The sequence below is a fragment of the Herpailurus yagouaroundi genome, unplaced genomic scaffold (assembly GCF_014898765.1).
Source record: "Herpailurus yagouaroundi ecotype Mexico unplaced genomic scaffold, PumYag 215, whole genome shotgun sequence".
Classification (NCBI taxonomy): domain Eukaryota; kingdom Metazoa; phylum Chordata; class Mammalia; order Carnivora; family Felidae; genus Herpailurus; species Herpailurus yagouaroundi.
Window position 1 is genome coordinate 2,659,601 of NW_024412446.1, and position 16,972 is coordinate 2,676,572.

The window sequence follows — 16,972 nt, forward strand, 5'->3', positions numbered from 1 at the left end:
AAGTCAGGTCTCCTCCCAAACCTGACTGCCTGCACAGGGGCTGACAGAGTGGGTCCTTGAAGATGTCTGCCCGATGAATGGATGAATGAATGAATGAATGAATGAACACATAAGGAACTGAGATGTGGCACCAAGGAGTAGGGCCAGCAGCACTGATGCAAACAGCCTGATGCCTATCCATGTGCGTGAGGCAGGAGACAGACAGTACGGGGTGGTACAAACACGCACAGCCCTGGGGCCGGAGCTCCCCACCCTCGCTCTGTCACTTGCTCAAACCGTGCAGCTCCTATAAGGCCCAGGGCCAACATTTCTCATCGCTGGCCGGGGTCGATGATACGGATAAGACCTCTCCTTCCTCCTTCAACAAACAGTCACTGCACACGCGCCCTGTGTTGGGCACTGGGGCATCAAAGGCAGCCCGCAACGGAGGGACCCTGCCCTCCGGGAGCTTCCAGATACGGCAGGTGTGTGGACCGCCAGGCAGTTACGACAGTGAGAGTCGCCTGCCCTGAGGAGCGAGCCCGGCTCACCCCGCGAGCTCAGGTGGGACAGCCGTGGGCAGTGAGCCAGCTGGAGACGGAACAGGCGGCCCAGGCAGTGGGGCGGTGAACCCCTGGCGCGTGTGCAGAACAGTGACAGTGCTGTGCAGCTGGCGCTCTGTCGGCCACATCGCGCAGGACTTTGTAAGCCGAGCCAAGACATCTGTACTCTCCCCCCCCCCCCCCCGGCACCACGGTGCGAGCTCTTGTCAAGCCCAGGAGCTCAGTGGCTGTGGCTGCACGTTGAAAAGCTGGCGATCGTCCCTGCTGTGACATTCCTCGGGCCCCCAAGGTTCGCCTGTTGCTATGAGAGCAGTTCAATGTCTCCTTCACATTGTCACTGAGAAGGAGATAAGAGAGACTGCCTTAAAAGAAGGAAAGTGCTGGGTGTTAGAGAGCAATAGGGGACGAGGGGACCTAGGCAGAGTGTAAGAGGCACTGGAAAATACCAGGCAAGGCTGTGAGTTCCAAGGCGTTTGGGTGCTGGGGGGACCTTGCCTGGGCTGGCCTTGTGCTTGCTGATGTGAGGCTGGTGCAGGGCTGGGGCCAGAGGGGACGCTGTGCTCACGGGGTCGACCACAGCAAGCTTGCCTGGGTGTTGGGCAGCACTGATTAGAAGGGAAAGGGACTGGGGGAGCAGCCCTGGGTGGGGAGGCGGTGACATTGCCGGGGTCATGTGACGAACCTCGGAGGGTCCAGGATTGAGGGGTGAAGAGGAGAGGAGGGCGGTTTTACTGAGCACCTTTCACTATGTGTCAGGCCCCGTGGGAAGGATTTCCACCTACGATGCAACTCACAGGACACTGTGCCTCTTTTGGAACATTTACCACAACTTACCACAATTCTCCGTACCTGCCTCCCCTAGTGAGGCTCCCCGTGGGGCTCGGGGCCGGTGTCTGCCTTGTGTCCCCTGTGTCCCCAGGACCTAGTGTATAGTGGGTGCCTCACAATGGTTATGAATGATTCAACTATCTTTTCTTTTCCTCTCCTCCTTCCTTTCCTCCCCCTCTTCCTTTCTTTCTCCCTTGTTCCAAGACCAGGTGAGAAATCTCGTTTGCTCCTTCAAATAGCACAAAGCTGGGTTAAGGTGTTTGGGGAGCCGGTCTTCAAAGCAGTGGCGGGAGTTTGTACCGGTCCAGCTGGCAGTGGGTTTCATAAGGATGGAAAGAAGGCTCAGAAATGTTAAGTTACTTGCCTGAGGCCACACAGCTAACAGGAGGTAGGGCAGAGATCTGACCCAGTTCTCTTAGAATCCACGGTATGCTTCCTCCCTAAGTGAGGGAACGGAGAAGACTGGGCCCCTGAGGTGGACGAAGCTGGGCCAGTATTTCTGCAGCTGTGATGGTAGCAAACGAGTCCTCCCCTGTGGGTTTCTATGTCCTGGTTGGCAAAGATCAGGTAGAAATGTGACTGGAGAGCAAGCAGGCAGGGCCAGGCTGCAGTCCACTCAAGGTCACTCTTGGACACCCCTGGTGGAAATGAACTTGCGAGAGATCCACACCAGCTGAGCTCTGTCTGGTCTCTAACCATCCTCAGTCAATGGGCACCTATTTCACAAAAGGTAACTGATAAGAAAGCCTTCCTGCAGGCACTTCCTGGTTGCAAGCTTCTAAGAAAGGGTTGCACCGCTATGCCATGTTCCTCGGAGGGAATGATTAAGCCTTTCTGTGCCTTTTTCCCACCCTGGGCTCGAGGTGGCCACAGGGAGGGGGGAGGAGGGAAAGTAAGTTTCCGTCCCTTTCTTGAGTGGGCCAGGCAGCATGCCTGGGAGGAAGGGAAGAGGGAGGAATTTTCTGGGTGGCAAGGTAGCCTCTCTCCGGGCCCCAAGGTTACATTCAATACCTTTATCTCCCTTCTCCCCCAGGGAGACTCTGCTAAAATGACGGGAGAGGAATCCAAAAGCATCAGTCTGTAAGGACCAAGGGAATAAGAGAGCGGCAACTGTGGGTTAGTGATTTCTGCTACTTCAAGGGCATTTTGGGTGGCAGGATGGAGGGGAATTGATGGAGCAGAGCAGCCGTTAGCTGTGGTCCTTGCTGGAAATGTGTTCTCAGAGGCGGCCACGCATGGAGCTCAGACGAGCAGATGACCTCAGCATCTGCTGTCTCATCTCCACAACAAATTCTCAGTACGACCTTGGGCAAGTCTGTTTCCTCTTTCTGAGGCTCCTACTGGAGCCATACTGGACCCATGATCCTTCTGGTGTCTGAATGTCCCGGAGGTTTTGTGTTTTGTTTTGTTTTGTTTTCCTTCAACATGTAGAGGCACCAAGTTTTGATTCAGATTCTGGTATTTGCATTTTTTTTTTCAAAAGCTGTCCCAGGAAGCTTTAAAAGTGCCTGCTGCAGATGGTCTTTGAGAGCCCATTCAATTCCAACTTGTCAGGACTCCCACCCAGGTGTTAGTTTGGAGAACACACTGGGCTGGGGTGGGAGACTCGCAGGGATATAAGACCTTCGGGGGAGTGATCCAGGAGGCTTTGAAGGAGGCCGAGTGCCCATCTGCTGGGGACGGCAGAGGCTCTATACAGGGACAGTGGCATTTGAAAAGGGCAGAAAGCCCACTGAGGGAGACCGTGAGGACGGCCCTGCAGGTGGAAGTCCCAGTAGGAGCAAGATCTTAGCAGTAGGGACACTTGTGGCATGTGGGGGAATTACAGATATTCAAATGTGGAGGCAGCACGAGGAGCCATGAATGTCCAGGAGAGCACCTGGGCTCCATCCATCCAAATGACAATGGGGAGCCACGCAGATCTCTGAGCTAGAGGGTGCACGAGCAAAGTATATCAGCCTCACCAGCCCTCTCTGGTTATTTAATGCACGTCGGCCTCCTGGTTTTAATACATGGGTTCAGCCCCGTGACCTCTTCTGGAGCAACTACTATGTGCTGTTTGTGCCAAGCACTGCTCACGGTGTCTGGCATGACCTGGCCACTCGGTGGCTACACGGCCGCATCTCTCTCCTGCCACTTCCCTACTCGGTCCACTTTCCTTACCCCCACACCCTCAAGGAGGGTGGTCCCCCATGCCTCCCTGTCCTTACTCAAGCCCCTTCCTCTGTTGGCACGCCCCTTCCTACTTCATCCCTTCTGCAGGAGGCTCTGCGTGAAGAACATTCCCCTGGGCGGCCTTTCGGATGCCCTTGGGCAGTTCCTGGTCCTTCCCGTCCCCCTCCAGATGGCACATCCACTGCTGGCCTCACACTGTGTGGCTTTTACTTGTTAATCTGTGAGTCTAAGGGCAGCCAGGTCAAGATGAGGCACCACCCGTTAGCGGTAGCTGTCTTTCCTGGGGCCCCCTGAGGATTTAGGGCACAGCGAGCTGTTGAGGAGTGTTGAGTGATTGAAAAAATAGTAACGGCAACGATCTGGGCCAGGCACGTGACATAGCAGATTTACCTCCCATGGCACACCCTTGGGACGTGTGTCACTCTCTCCACCTTGCAGCGCACGCGTGACTTGGGACGTGTGAGTTTGTGCAACTTCTCTCCTGCAGAACGGGGCTACAACACAGGTATGCCTCAGCCCTGGCCCTCCTCTCCACCGTGTCCCGGGCCAGCCACTCCGGCCCGGGCCAGAAGGATGTGGGGTCAGAGAAGCCGCAAACAGGCAACTTCCTTTCTCCTGTCTCCACTTCCCACTCAGCTGGGACGGCTCCTACTCATTTTCTCAAGATCCTTATCTGCTCCTGCACTCGGAGAAGTTTCCCCATACCTTGCACACTACCCAGGAGAGGTGAGGAAAGGAGTGTTCCATGTGGTCACTGGGCGTGGGTAAGCATCTCTCCTCCCTGTGACTTCCCCGCCTCTGCACCAGAGGCTGGGAAACCCCACTCAGGTCATCGAATAAAAGCTCTGGGCCCCGCAGCATGGGCCAGGGAAGAGCTCTTAGCTTCGCCAGACACATCGAGACCGCTGCAAGGAGGTCTGAGCCAGACCCCCCAGGATGAAGCTCATCACCGTGGCCCTGGTGTGCCTGCTGCTGGCTGGGATGTGGCTGCGCGAGGCGGACAGCAGGAGCAGTGAGTGTGGTTGGCGTCACTACGCTCCTCCTTGGGGAGGGCGCTCTGGGCTTGTGGGCAGGGCTTGCCCTGAACTCAAGGCCTCTGTCTCCCCTCCTCCTGGAAGAATTCTTCCTGAAGAGGGTGAACGGAGGACTTGGATGCGGTAGGGGCAAGGGGCCGGAGGGAGAAGGTGTTTAGGCCAGCGCCACAGCTCAGCTGCCAGCCTCAGCCGAAGCAGGCCCTGCCTCATCCAGGGAGCTCTGAGGCTATTTAGGCAAGCCAGGAGGCCTGAGGCCCAGAGGAGGGACTGGATCCTGCCTCTACCGGGGAACAGATAACAGGCAGAGTGTAAAGTCAGGACCGAGACTAGAACAGGTGGCTAGTCACTGTCGGGCAAGTGTTGGCCCAGTGACTCAGGCCAGTCACTTTACCTCTCAAACTCTTCGTTCCCTGCTCGCAAAATGGGATTGATAATGCTTGCCCTCGGGGCTCTGGAAAGAAGACTGACCTAATTCCAGGCACCTGAAAAACGCTGCGTAGACAATGAAACGAGGAGGAAGGAGCCAGGATTGGAATTTGAGTCTCTTGGGGGGTGGGGGGTGGCAAAGAGTGTGTAAAGTGGCCGAATTGGGGGTGGAGCCTGGACAGGGCTGAGGGCCTGGGTAAAGGGCATTCTAGAGAGGGGGTGGAGAGCATCTCGGTTCCTGAAAGCTCTTCCCTGGTCATCTCATCCGTTTGAACTCCTTGAACCATTCCTAGTCTTGACCGAAAGCCATAGACCACAGTTGTCCTGTGTGCACCAGGCTCACTGGGCCCCCAGAATGTGGAGTCCTGAGCCCTTAAACCCAAATATTGGCCAGAACCATGCACTCATGGTGGGATGTCAGAACTGGAAGCTTCTTAAAAATCAGTCCAAAAAGTCCTATTTGACAGATGGGAAGTCTGGGGCCCAGATGGGGGCTCATCTTGGTCAAGGCCACACAGCTGGATTGGAGGGAGCTGGGATCTGAACCCCAATGTCCTGACCCTCTGCCTACCTACAGAACTAGGTGGCTGATGAGACAGCACTGCACTGGGCTGGATGTAGTCCCCAAGCCTGGGCCTGTCCCAAAAGGTTTTGTTTGTTCGTTTGTTTGTTTCTAACCACTTGGATAAAAGGAACAACATCCAGGTTAAGAAATAGATGCAAACCATTTTTTTGTGTGTTTTTCTTCTAGTGCACGTATCGTCCTCCAACTGTTGCTTCACGTTTGTGGAGAAGAAGATTTCCTCGCAGAGAATCCAGTGTTACAAAAACACCAGCTCCGCGTGCTCCCGCAGTAGTCTAATGTGAGTGGCCCTCCCTGGGTCAGTTCCTGACTCCCTCCTCCAGGGACCAGAAATCAGCCCACCTGAAATTAGAATGGCAGACGCTAGATGGCGATGCTCCACCAGATTCTGGTTTCCGAACCTGGAGCGAGGCCGCCAAGATCTAGGTGTGCAGAGCCCAGCATGGGCGCCAGGGGGAGCGCCGCGCTTCTTAGCAGGTGCCAGGAGGGATGACCCTGCGCTCCCACAGTGACTTGGGTTTCTTGGAACTCCAAGGCGCCAAGTATTATATCCTGATATTTTATGTCCAGAAGAAGGGACTGCTTAAAAGCTCCAGGAATTACTGTGTAGTGGGAAAAGTGAGGGGGTCACAATTATTTCCTGCCTCGGGATTTGCCAACCTATAATCTTGGTTGACCTTGGGCGGGTAACTCTTCTGCACCTCATTGTCTGGGCACTCCTCTGCACTCCTTATCTGTGAAATGGAGTTAAGATGACAGTCGCATCATAGGGTCATTAGAAAGTTAGCGTCAGGTAGCTCACCCCCGCTTTTCAGTATCTAGAAAGCATTCACGTATATGATCTTGGCTAACCCTTTTGGGGCACCCATTTTCATTATCATGAACAGTGAAGTTCAGGGAAGTAGAGATATTTGTCTGAGGTCACCCAGATAATTAAAGTTAGAATTGGTCTATAGTTTGGTTGGACAACAGCCAAGTTAAAGAGGTGGGCAGGAATGAGAAAAAATGAAATATGGCCTTTTGTAGCAACGTGGATGGAACTGGAGAGTGTGATGCTAAGTGAAATAAGCCATACAGAGAAAGACAGATACCATATGGTTTCACTCTTATGTGGATCCTGAGAAACTGAACAGGAACCCATGGGGGAGGGGAAGGAAAAATAAAAAAGAGGTTAGAGTGGGAGAGAGCCAAAGCATAAGAGACTGTTGAGAACTGAGAACAAACTAAGGGTTGATGGGGGGTGGGAGGGAGGAGAGGGTGGGTGATGGGTATTGAGGAGGGCACCTTTTGGGATGAGCACTGGGTGTTGTATGGAAACCAATTTGACAATAAATTTCATATATAAATAAAAAAAATAAAAAAATAAAAAAAACAAAAAACCAAAATAAATAAAAATAAGTATTCAAAACATCAAAAAAAAAAAAGAGGTGGGCAGGTTAGAAAAGAAACACACACACACACACACACACACACACAGTGAATCTAAAGCAATGACTGAGGGTTCCAGATGGACACAGACACATGAAAAGTTGGGTCGAGGGCCCTCATAGATAGTCTAGGACGGAAATTTCCATACTAGCTAATCCTCAGAGTGTCTGCAGCCCTTCCCCCGCCCTAATACAACAAATCACACTCTCCAGAAAAGGGAGAAACTCAGTTGAATAAGCTCTTCCCGAGGTTTGGGAGTTCTTCCCAGTGTACGAGCCGCAGGTCTTATGCCACAATTTCATTTTACAGGCCCAGAGAGAGAAGCTTAGGGGAACCCAGCAGCAAGGAGGGGGAGATGGGACTTGTGTGTGGCACCCAGGGGGCAACTCAAGGTGATTCGGCTCCTCCTTTGTTCTTTTCCCACAGAATCAAGCTGAAGGGAGGCAGAGAGACCTGTGTCTTGCCGACAGCCGGATGGGTTAAGCAATCTTTAAAGTCCAAGAAACCGTGCCTGCTAAAGTAAACACGAGCGGATTTCCTTCCATCCTGGACTCTGAAGACCGCACGGCTTCACCTGTCCCCCGCCTCAGCCCCTGACCCCACGCCCGTCCTTCTGCCCAGCTTTGCAAGGTCGTAGAGGGTTGACTCAGTCTTAATAAGCTATGTTGTTGCACTTTACATATTTAAATGCTAGAGTCTTCAATTCCTGCCTCCCTGGGCTTCTTGGATCCCACAGGGATTTCGGATGCAAACTTGATTGGCACTGAGAAGCTGGGGCCAGGAGCCAGGTGGGTGGGGGTGGGGAAGACCGGTTGGTGCCAGAAGACTTGACTTCTTATCAACAGAGACAATGAATGACTTGCATGTCTCAGCTGACTGCCTTTTCTTGGGGCGTGGGGGGGACATTAATTCAGGACAGTGATGTAGATTCTCTGCTTCCAGGTTTGGCGGGGGGAGGGGGGGGTGGGGGGAGGAAGGCACGGTGAAGCAGAAAACGGGAACTCAGGGTTGGGGTTCCCAAAGTCACAGCTGCCCTAGCTGGAGGGGATCTTGTGAGGTCATCCGCCTGTAAGACGTTGCTAGGCCCATTCTACAGATGAGGTGACTGAGGGTTGGAGAGGGACAGAGATAGGCCAGAGGATACAGAGCGAGTCAGGGTCAGGTCTGGTGGTAGAGCCTGGGGCTCCTGCCTCTCAGGCCAGAACTCTCCCGTGTGTCCCAAGATGGCAAGTGACGGCCTGACACAGCATGCAAGGTGGACACATAGGGGAAGCGGAGGCCCCGTCCCTGTCAAAGGGGTAATCACAGGCCCCGACTGGTGCAGTGTGGGACCCCCGGGGAGAACAGCAAGGGAGGGATGTGGCTTCTGGGTCTCAGGGTTGGTGCCCTTAAAGGAGTGGCCTTAGGGGAGAAGTTCTCATGGCTGCTCTAAAAGAGGCTTCTCTCCTTTCCCTGGCAGCACAGTGTCTGTCTGGCCCACTCTTCTTAAACTGCCTCTTCCCTTCTGCCCCCACGACCGCCCTGCTTCCTCCCATCCTCTCTTGTAAGGACCACCGCAGGGCAGTAAGTTGCTCTCAGCTCTCCCTTTGCCAACTCCCCCCAGCCCAGGGTCCCAGGCCACCCACCCTGGCATGCCTCTGCCCTCTCCATGGCTCTTGAGGGCTTCGGCCCCTCCCTCCTGCCTTCAGAATAGACTCCAAACCCCGCCCGCCCGTGGATATTCCAATCCCTCTACAGCCCCGCCTCAACCTTCCTTTCTAAAGGACCCTACCTCTTCCGTCCCCGGAACCCCAAACTCCAACCCCTCTCCCTTCCTTTCCATCCTGTGCTTCCTCTAGAAGAATCTTTGCCGTGGGGCGCCTGGGTGGCGCAGTCGGTTAAGCGTCCGACTTCAGCTAGGTCACGATCTTGCGGTCCGTGAGTTCGAGCCCCGCGTCAGGCTCTGGGCTGATGGCTCAGAGCCTGGAGCCTGTTTCCGATTCTCTGTCTCCCTCTCTCTCTGACCCTCCCCCGTTCATGCTCTGTCTTTCCCTGTCCCAAAAATAAATAAACGTTGAAAAAAAAAATTTAGAAGAATCTTTGCCGTGACTGCGCTCTGGCATCCTTCAGGGTCGCTACCAACTAGGACCGGGTCATTTCGTTTTCCCCTGGAGGTCAGGTGCACGTAGTGTCTGTATTACTCTGAGGACCGCTTGGAGCGGGGAGGCATGGTGGCAGAGAGACCAGTTAGAAGCTGATGTTGGGGCCGGAGTAATTGTTCTAGAACATGCTGGGCTGCTGATCCAGGCCCTCTGCGACACTCCGATGAGCCCAGGTCGGCCAACCACCAACCTCGCGAGGGCCTCCCCAGGTCGGCCGCATTCCTCCAGCGCCCTCAGCCAGCCACCTGCGCCTGGGAGCGCCCCCTACTGGTTGGAAGTGCCGCTTCCCCAAGAAAACGCCCTTAGGAGATTTTAAACAAAATGTATTTTCTGCAACAAGCCCACAACCTTACCAATGGCCTTCTCCTTTCTGCACTAACCTAGTTAGCTACACTTCACATTCGCAAGGTCTTCCCCTCCCCGGATCGCAGCAACCCAAGATCTGGAAGCCCATACAATGGCTGGGGAGTTAGGCAGAGACAGACCCGCTGCTGGCAGCTTATAGGTCGGGGAACTGGGGCTTATGACCGGAAGCAGCTGGCTCAAGGCCTTGCTTTAAAAAAAGATCACCAATATTAAAAACAACCCCAAGGCCGGCAGCAATTCAAATAACATTAAATATTACTTAAGACCTAGTACTTTTTTTTTTTTTTTTTTTTTTTTTTGCATCACAATATGGAAAGCACCCTGTTTGAAAATTACAGTAAAATTAGTCCAGGGTATAGCCGGGCAGGCTGGAGGTGAATAAATCGTCGTTTCTCACACTCTGGCTTGGTCTTAGTGTGGCTGGACGAGTTCAAGGCTTCAGGGCACGAGATTTTTGACTGAGCTGTTTCACATACTCCTGGACCCATTTCTCCTTCGGGTCAGCACAGATCTCCTTGGCCAGCTTCGTCCTGAAGCTGTGGATGCAGGAGGGCTGCACAGTTAGATCCAGAGAGGACTCACTGTGCTCTAAACCCTGCGTGGCCCACCTGCTCCAGGTGAGGGATCCTCCCCGGGACAGGAGGGAGGGGGGGTTGTGGAAAGAAGGGGACTCTGGAGGTAGTCGCTGTTCTTAGAGGCCCCGGAGAAGCTGGCCTGGCATCAGACAAAGCAACTGTGAGATTGCAAGCCCAGGGGGGGGGGGGGGGGGGGGGGGGGGGGGGGGGGGAAACAGCCCTCTCTGGGCCTGTTTTCAGTGTAATCAGAGTCTGGTAAAATCGTACCCCCTGAGTATAAGATCCCGGGTTGGTCTGATGCCTGTCCTCTGGGGTGGCACTTCAGGTGCGGGGATGTGGGAATGAGGTGGGGTGGGGTGGGGTGGGGTCAGGGAGCGGGTGAGCAGCGTTTTTCTACCTACATGACAGCTGTCTGGGGACAGTGGCTGCTGGTGATTCGATAGGTCGTCAGCTTCGGCAAGGGGATCTTCTTATTGTTAAACGTGAAACAGCAAGGGAACAGGGCACTGAATGCACCTAGAGATAAAGTCACAAAGAAAAAGCCTTTTCGGAGGCGCTAGGTTCTTCTCAGCTTGAATAGGGCAGGAAGCATCTTTGGGGACAGGAAAGGAAAGAGGCAGAAATGGATCTTATCCACCCCAGGTCCAGTGCTCCTGCCCGAAGCCCCGAGGTGGGGTGAGACCTGGACCACGTGGCTCAAGGTTCTCTCAGCTGCGTGGTGCGGACACGTCATTGCAGACAAGGGCAGGCCAGTGTGACAGGTCCTGGCTCTGGCGCTCCATGTGCCAAGTTTGCGAAGGTCGGCCAGGGTCAAAAAAAAGGCCCTGGATTTGGGGTGAACGGCTTAGGTTTTATCTTGGCTCTGCAATGGCTGCGGGTGGACGCGTAGGACCCCTCTGTCCCCAGCTTGGTCTTCAGCTTTCTGTCTTTAAAATTAGACGTTAAAGTGAAGCTCTGAGGATTCCCAGGGCTCTGATAGGCTCAGAAGTGGGACACTTTGGCTTTGGGCTTCCTAGAAGGAGAGGAAAAGGAAAAGAAGGAGAGAGGGCGGGAAGGAGGGAGAGAGGGGCTTACCTGGCTGGGCGAGCGCCTGGAGGCTGAAGGCGGCAGCTGCCAGCAGCAGGCACAGAAGCGCTGCGGAGACCCTCATGACCGCAGGGAGCTGGGGCGTGAGATCTGGAACTTTCTGGGCTGGTCTCAGCCTCTCTGCAATGCTGGTGGCCCTGCCTGCCTTTTATAAGGAAGCAGAGAGGGCAGGGGCCGCCAGAGGGACGACTGCCTGGGCCGTGTCATGGTCAAGTTGAGATGCAGGGCGCTCCTGAATCTGCTGAGCTGGGGGTTGGCTACCAGCGTTTTCCAGGAATTTCAAGAAGGAAGCTGTGGCTGCAGCAGGGCAGGTACTGTTTCCTTCCAGCTGCCCAGGCCACAGAGAGGAAGTGGGAAGACAGACATGGTACCACTCTCCATAGTGAGTGCTCCCAGGAGCTGTTCCAGGGCCTGGCTTTCTCTGCAACCAGAGAAAGAGCGCCGTGTGAGGGCTCTGCATGGGCGATGTATCTAGTCCTGACGAGGTGTATACCGTTATCATCGTGCCCATTTACAGATGAAGATGCTGGGGTGCGGAGACATGAAGTAACTTGCCCCAAAGTCTTGTGGGAAGTGAGTGGCAGCACCAGAAGAGAGAGCTGGTCTGTTTACATATAATCACTGCCACTGAACTGCAGAAGTCTTCCTCCGGGCGGGTTTATGTGGAAGTCTCGTACTTGAGACCAATCAAAGCCAGCTTCTGATGGATGACAAGGGCTCCTCTTGTCACCTACTGGTGCCCCCTTCTGCCACTCAGGCCCAGAGAGATATGGCTTGAAGTCCACTGATTTGTCCAGGACCCCTGTTTTCAGGGAGGACTGTTGAGTTTCTAGAGCGGTTGCCGGGAAGGCAGTTGCAGAGTAGAACAAAGTGGGGTCCTTGCTTCTGGGCCTGGCTGCCCACTGCAGTGAGCTTCTGGCTGAGCTTGAGCTTGGGCGAACATCCCCGTGTGCACGGTGGGAGGGGGAATGGGCTTGGACTCTGGGAAAACACCTGCCAAGGGGCGTGGCCTGAGCCTTCTGTTCCCCATGCTTCTTCCCAGCTCCCAGACCTTACTTACTTTTTGGACCTGCCTGGAATGCTTTCCCCTAGGTTTTCTATTCTTGTGGGTCTTTCCACTCTAGCAAGTTGTTTTTCACTTGTGTGCAATGAGGGTAAAAGCATGGAAATAGAGAGCTAAGATTAGTGAAATAGAAAATCAAATCATAGATACTGGAAAGGATTGATGGAGCTCAAAGTCGGTTCTTTGATGAACCTACAACGAAGCTAATGCTCTCCTGAGACTCACCATGAAAAAAAATACAAAAAAAGTGGCACCTGAGTGGCTCAGTCTGTTGAGTATCCAACTCTTGATTTTGGCTAAGGTCATTATCCCAGGGTTGTTGGATCGAATCCTAAGTCTGGCTCCACGTTGAGCGTGGAGACTGCTATAGATTCTCTCTCTCTCTCTCTCTCTCTCTCTCGCTCTCGCTCTCGCTCTCGCTCTCCTTCTCTCTCCCTTTCTCTCTGTCTGTCTCAAACATACATGCAAAAAGGCACAGATAGCCAGCAGCAGGAATAAAAGGAGAGGTGTCACCCTGGAGCCTGTAGACTCCAGAAGGAAAATTGGACCCTTATGCCAAAAATTTTAATTTAGATGAAATGGATGACTTCCTAAAAAATATAACTTACCAGACTGCCAAAAAAAAAAGAGTAATTCTAAAACTACTGAAAAAATGGAATCAGTCATTGAAAATCCTCCTACAAAACATCCTCTGGTTCCAAGGGCTTTCGTAGCTAATTCCTTCAAGCATCCCATGGATTAATCTTTCACAATTTTGTTCCAGAGAATATCAAAAGAGTGTGCACTCCATCTCATGTTTTTTTTTTTAACTTAATGTTTATTTATTTTTGAAAGAGAGAGAGAGAGAGAGCAAGTGGGGAAGGGGCAAAAGGGAGGAAGACACAGAATCCAAAGCAGGCTATAGGCTCTGAACTGTGAGCACAGAGCCTGACATGGGGCTGGAACCCATAAGCTGTGAGATCATGACCTGAGCCACCCAGGCGTCCCCACTCCAACTCATGTTGTACATCTTACATAACTTTGACACAAAAATTTGTCAAGAACCACACGAGAAAGGAAACCTGTCCCCCGGACACACATTCCTTTCTGGTCCACCCTCTTCTCTGACCTGGGAAGCCAACCTATGTGGATCTCTAGAGTAGGACTTCAGGTCTGCCGTCTGTGGGCAGTGCTTGCGCACTAGGGAGCCCCTTGGGGCGTGAGAGAGGGCGTAGAGTAAGGTGAGGTCTGCTGCCTCTTCTGGGCCTCAGCGTGGATGCAGTCCTCAATCAATGGCTTTCACTTCTCTCCAGGGGCTCGAGGGAGGGGGGCGCATACCCTGGCCTTTCCTCTTTGGGTTAAGTGTCAGTTCCTACACTGTTACTAGCCTCAGAGTACTAATGCACCCCTGTGGTTTCTCCACATTCAGCCCACATCTTGCTAAATAGCCTCTACTAATCCGTCCCCAGATCACTCAAATTTAAGTGTTATCTATTCCTTATTAGGACCCTCGCTGGCATAGGTTTGGACCCAGTACCAGAAATGGCTCCTGGAAATGGTCCTTCCACATGGGATTCTGGGATTGGGTCGCTCATATATTTTAGGAGCGTCTGTTGGCATCATGGTTGCTTAAATCATCACAGGTAAGGTTGTGTGGCCGACTGTGTTTCAATGAGCCCTGCAGGTGATTCTGGTGTGTACCCAAGTTTGGGAACCATGGAGTTGCAGCACATCCCATAGCCATCTCTGATCTCTAGTGAAGCCACCAGAAAGCCTTGGCAAAAGAAGCATCCAGGGGCCTTCCCTGGGAGCAAGTAGATCCCTTTCAACAGATCCACTTCTCTGAGACTTTGCACTCCTTCCTAACACCCCAGGGAAGTCTCAGAATTACAGATTAAGTAACTGCAGCCTTCTTTGTAAGTCTAGACTCCAATCAGCCAATCTGGCTGAGCATTAACATCATTTCCAGGTACTTGTGCTAACACATTAAATCCCGAATTTTCCGCAAGTACGCCTATGTCAATAAATTGGACGGAATGAGTCTTGTGTGTTCTTCTGCCATTAGTGACCACTCCTACACATGCACCCTGAACCCACAAATCGAGTGGGTGAAGGGACATCCAAACCCTCCTGACTGTAGGGACTCCTGTCTGTCCTTCCCTCTGCTTTGGGACATGATATCTCATAGGAGAATGGGGTTAGGAGCCAGGGATCTGGAGTCAGCCAGTCATGGCTTCAAGTCCTATATCCACCATTGACTGGTTATGTGATTTAGAGTAAATCGCTTACCTTTCTGAGCCTCTAAGAGGAAACTGATGGTTAGTTATTACCTCACTTTGATGTCAGAGTTGAATAAGATAATCCATGGAAAGTGCTCATCACAGTGCCAACAACCTCCATTTCTAACTAATGACCAAGTGATGCTCACGCCTCTGGTCTGGGGCCCATGCTGGGGAACCATGCTGTGATACATCTGAGTCTGGATCCCACTGGGAGGAGTGGGATCTGGAATGGCACAGGCTGGACAGTGCTGCTTCTTGAGCAGCAGAGACAAGGTGGGCACAGTTGCCCCCCAGGAGCCCCAGGGCTGGAGAGGTAATCTGTGTTTTGGCCAGCAGGGATCAGTGGCAGCGGTTATGAGATCCCTAGACGTGAAATGGATGGGATGCTTACTAAGGGACTGCTTGACTTTAGGCAGAGAATTCTAAGTTTTATGGGCAGAAACCTAGTACAAGTCCCTGTATCCATGGGACTTGAATTCATGGCCTCTTGAAACCCAATACAAGTCTCTGTATTCATGGGACTTGAATTCATTGATTCATGGCATCTTACCCAGTTATCAAATCTAAACAGTTTCATAGACCTGAAATCTTCAGATCAGGAAGACCAGGAAGGGCCCTTGCAATGCTAGGCTGCAGGTGAAATACAAGACAGTTGATTAAATTTGAGTTTCACATAAACAGTGAGCAATTTTTTTTGGTGTAACTATGCAATTGGCAGTATTTTTGCTAAATCTGGAAACTCAGAGGTCTATACTGTAAATCTTTGCTAAGCCTTCCCCAGAGGAGCCTACTGCCATATAACCAGGGTGACTCTGCCCTAGGGAAAGAAATACTGAGACCTTCTGGGATTATTTGATGATGGCTCTAAATGGACGCTATTCTCTGGATACCTGAAAATTCACCCAGGCTCCCTGGTCAGAGTGGGAGCTTATGGAAACTCTATTGACTTGGGGTTTCACTCAATGATGTTTAGAGCAGAAGTTCAGCTACCTCTTTTCTAGCTCAATGATCTTTATACGATATAACTCTCCCAGAACTTAGAATCCTGTAATTTTAGAATCATTTTCTTGTGTAGAGTCTTAGGATCCAAGCCTCCTGCAAGCAGTGTCCAGTTGCCCTGGGCAATCTTAGTGCCCTGCTGTCTTAGATTGGAACATGCTGGAGTTGGCTTCACTATGTCATGTTGTGATTTTCAGAGGTTTACCCATTGAAGTCTATTCTCGTGGAATAACTTGTTGGGAAGCCTTGATCTGTCACAGCTTAAAGCTACGACTAGTCAGAGAAGCACCCTGTACTTACGCTTCCCCCTGTCCATCTCACTTTACTCTTCAAAGCTGTCAGGAGTATTGAGATAGTACAGTCTTTCCACTTTACAGAACGGATATTTGACTGCTAGAAAGGCAGTCAATGGGAAGGGAGTGAGCCAGCACTAACTGGCACTCTCTGCCCCTGGGCTGGTCTCTCCAGAGAAAGGCAAGCCTGCAGAGGAAGTGATTAACACCCTTGTGGCACCAGAGGAGGGAAGTCCCTCCATCCCCCCCGCAAACAGTGCAAAACTGCTTGCTTACTCCTTCCTTCACACCTCCTTCTCTCCTATCTCCACATTCACTTATAATATCCCATCCACCTGCAACATTATTCCTTCCATTTGGCCCCCAACAGGAATCATGTGAGGCCCGACTTAAATTGTGCTTCCAGCCCATACAGATTCCACATGGGACCAAACCTTGTTCTGAATGGATGCTTTACAGAAAACAGGACAAATCATAGAGGAACATTTTGATAAATGGACCGTATTAAAATTAGGAAGCTTATTTCATCAAAAGGCATATTTAAGGGAGTGGAAAGAAAAACCACAGATTATGAGAGGTGTTTCAATTTACACATCTGACAGAAGATTCCTATTAGGAATACAGAAGTTACTTCTATTAATTTATGATAAAAAAGACAGCCAATCTACAAATGGACAAAATCTAAATCTAAGCATTACCAAAAATGGACAAAAAGCATGGCCTGGGGTTCATGAAAGAAGACATCCAACAAATATTTGAATAGATGCTCAACCTCAGCAGTCATGAATATAATGAAATTTTAAACCGCTACTATGTGGATTATGGGAAGTTATAATCAGAATGGCTAACTTAAAAAGAATTGACAGAAGTGTTGCAATACCAAATGTGGAGCAACTCTAGTCCTTATACATTGCTGGTGGGTGGGAGTGGATGTAAATTAGCACCATAGTTTTGGAAAATATTTGGCAGATTTGAAAAAAGGTTTGGTGGGTGAGCATATATTCAACGTACACATATCCTATGATCTCTGTGTGTATTTCTATCAATCACCAATCATCTATTTATCTATCATCTACATTCTACCTCTGTATTTATCTACCTCTGTGTCTATCTATCTATCTATCTATCATCTGTCATCTACCTGTAAATCCTAACATTTGCAATAATACCTC

General features: G+C 51.6%; 2 protein-coding genes across 2 annotated transcripts; one reads left to right on the plus strand and one right to left on the minus strand.

The window, feature by feature from the left end:
* Positions 1 to 4,249: 4,249 nt before the first annotated feature.
* CCL1 (C-C motif chemokine ligand 1) lies at positions 4,250 to 7,829 on the plus strand. Its single transcript, XM_040455611.1, has 3 exons — positions 4,250 to 4,557; positions 5,757 to 5,868; positions 7,443 to 7,829. The coding sequence occupies exons 1-3, from the start codon at positions 4,482 to 4,484 to the stop codon at positions 7,537 to 7,539; spliced, it is 285 nt and encodes a 94-aa protein (XP_040311545.1). The 5' UTR covers positions 4,250 to 4,481; the 3' UTR covers positions 7,540 to 7,829.
* Positions 7,830 to 9,817: 1,988 nt separating this feature from the next.
* LOC121017376 (C-C motif chemokine 13-like) lies at positions 9,818 to 11,348 on the minus strand. The gene is made up of 3 exons (XM_040455612.1): positions 11,173 to 11,348; positions 10,500 to 10,614; positions 9,818 to 10,059 (listed from the first exon to the last, which is right to left on the minus strand). Exons 1-3 carry the CDS (start codon positions 11,246 to 11,248, stop codon positions 9,954 to 9,956), a joined length of 297 nt encoding a protein of 98 aa, XP_040311546.1. The 5' UTR covers positions 11,249 to 11,348; the 3' UTR covers positions 9,818 to 9,953.
* Between the last annotated feature and the right edge of the window lie 5,624 nt (positions 11,349 to 16,972).

Coding starts and splice junctions, on each gene's coding strand:
- LOC121017376 (XM_040455612.1), bottom strand. CDS start 11,248: ATGAGGGTCTCCGCAGCGCTTCTGTGCCTGCTGCTGGCAGCTGCCGCC. Junction 10,615..11,172: donor CCAGGCGCTCGCCCAGCCAG/GTAAGCCCCTCT, acceptor CTTTATCTCTAG/GTGCATTCAGTGCCCTGTTC. Junction 10,060..10,499: donor TGTCCCCAGACAGCTGTCAT/GTAGGTAGAAAA, acceptor CTGCATCCACAG/CTTCAGGACGAAGCTGGCCA.
- CCL1 (XM_040455611.1), top strand. CDS start 4,482: ATGAAGCTCATCACCGTGGCCCTGGTGTGCCTGCTGCTGGCTGGGATG. Junction 4,558..5,756: donor CGAGGCGGACAGCAGGAGCA/GTGAGTGTGGTT, acceptor TTTTTCTTCTAG/TGCACGTATCGTCCTCCAAC. Junction 5,869..7,442: donor TGCTCCCGCAGTAGTCTAAT/GTGAGTGGCCCT, acceptor CTTTTCCCACAG/AATCAAGCTGAAGGGAGGCA.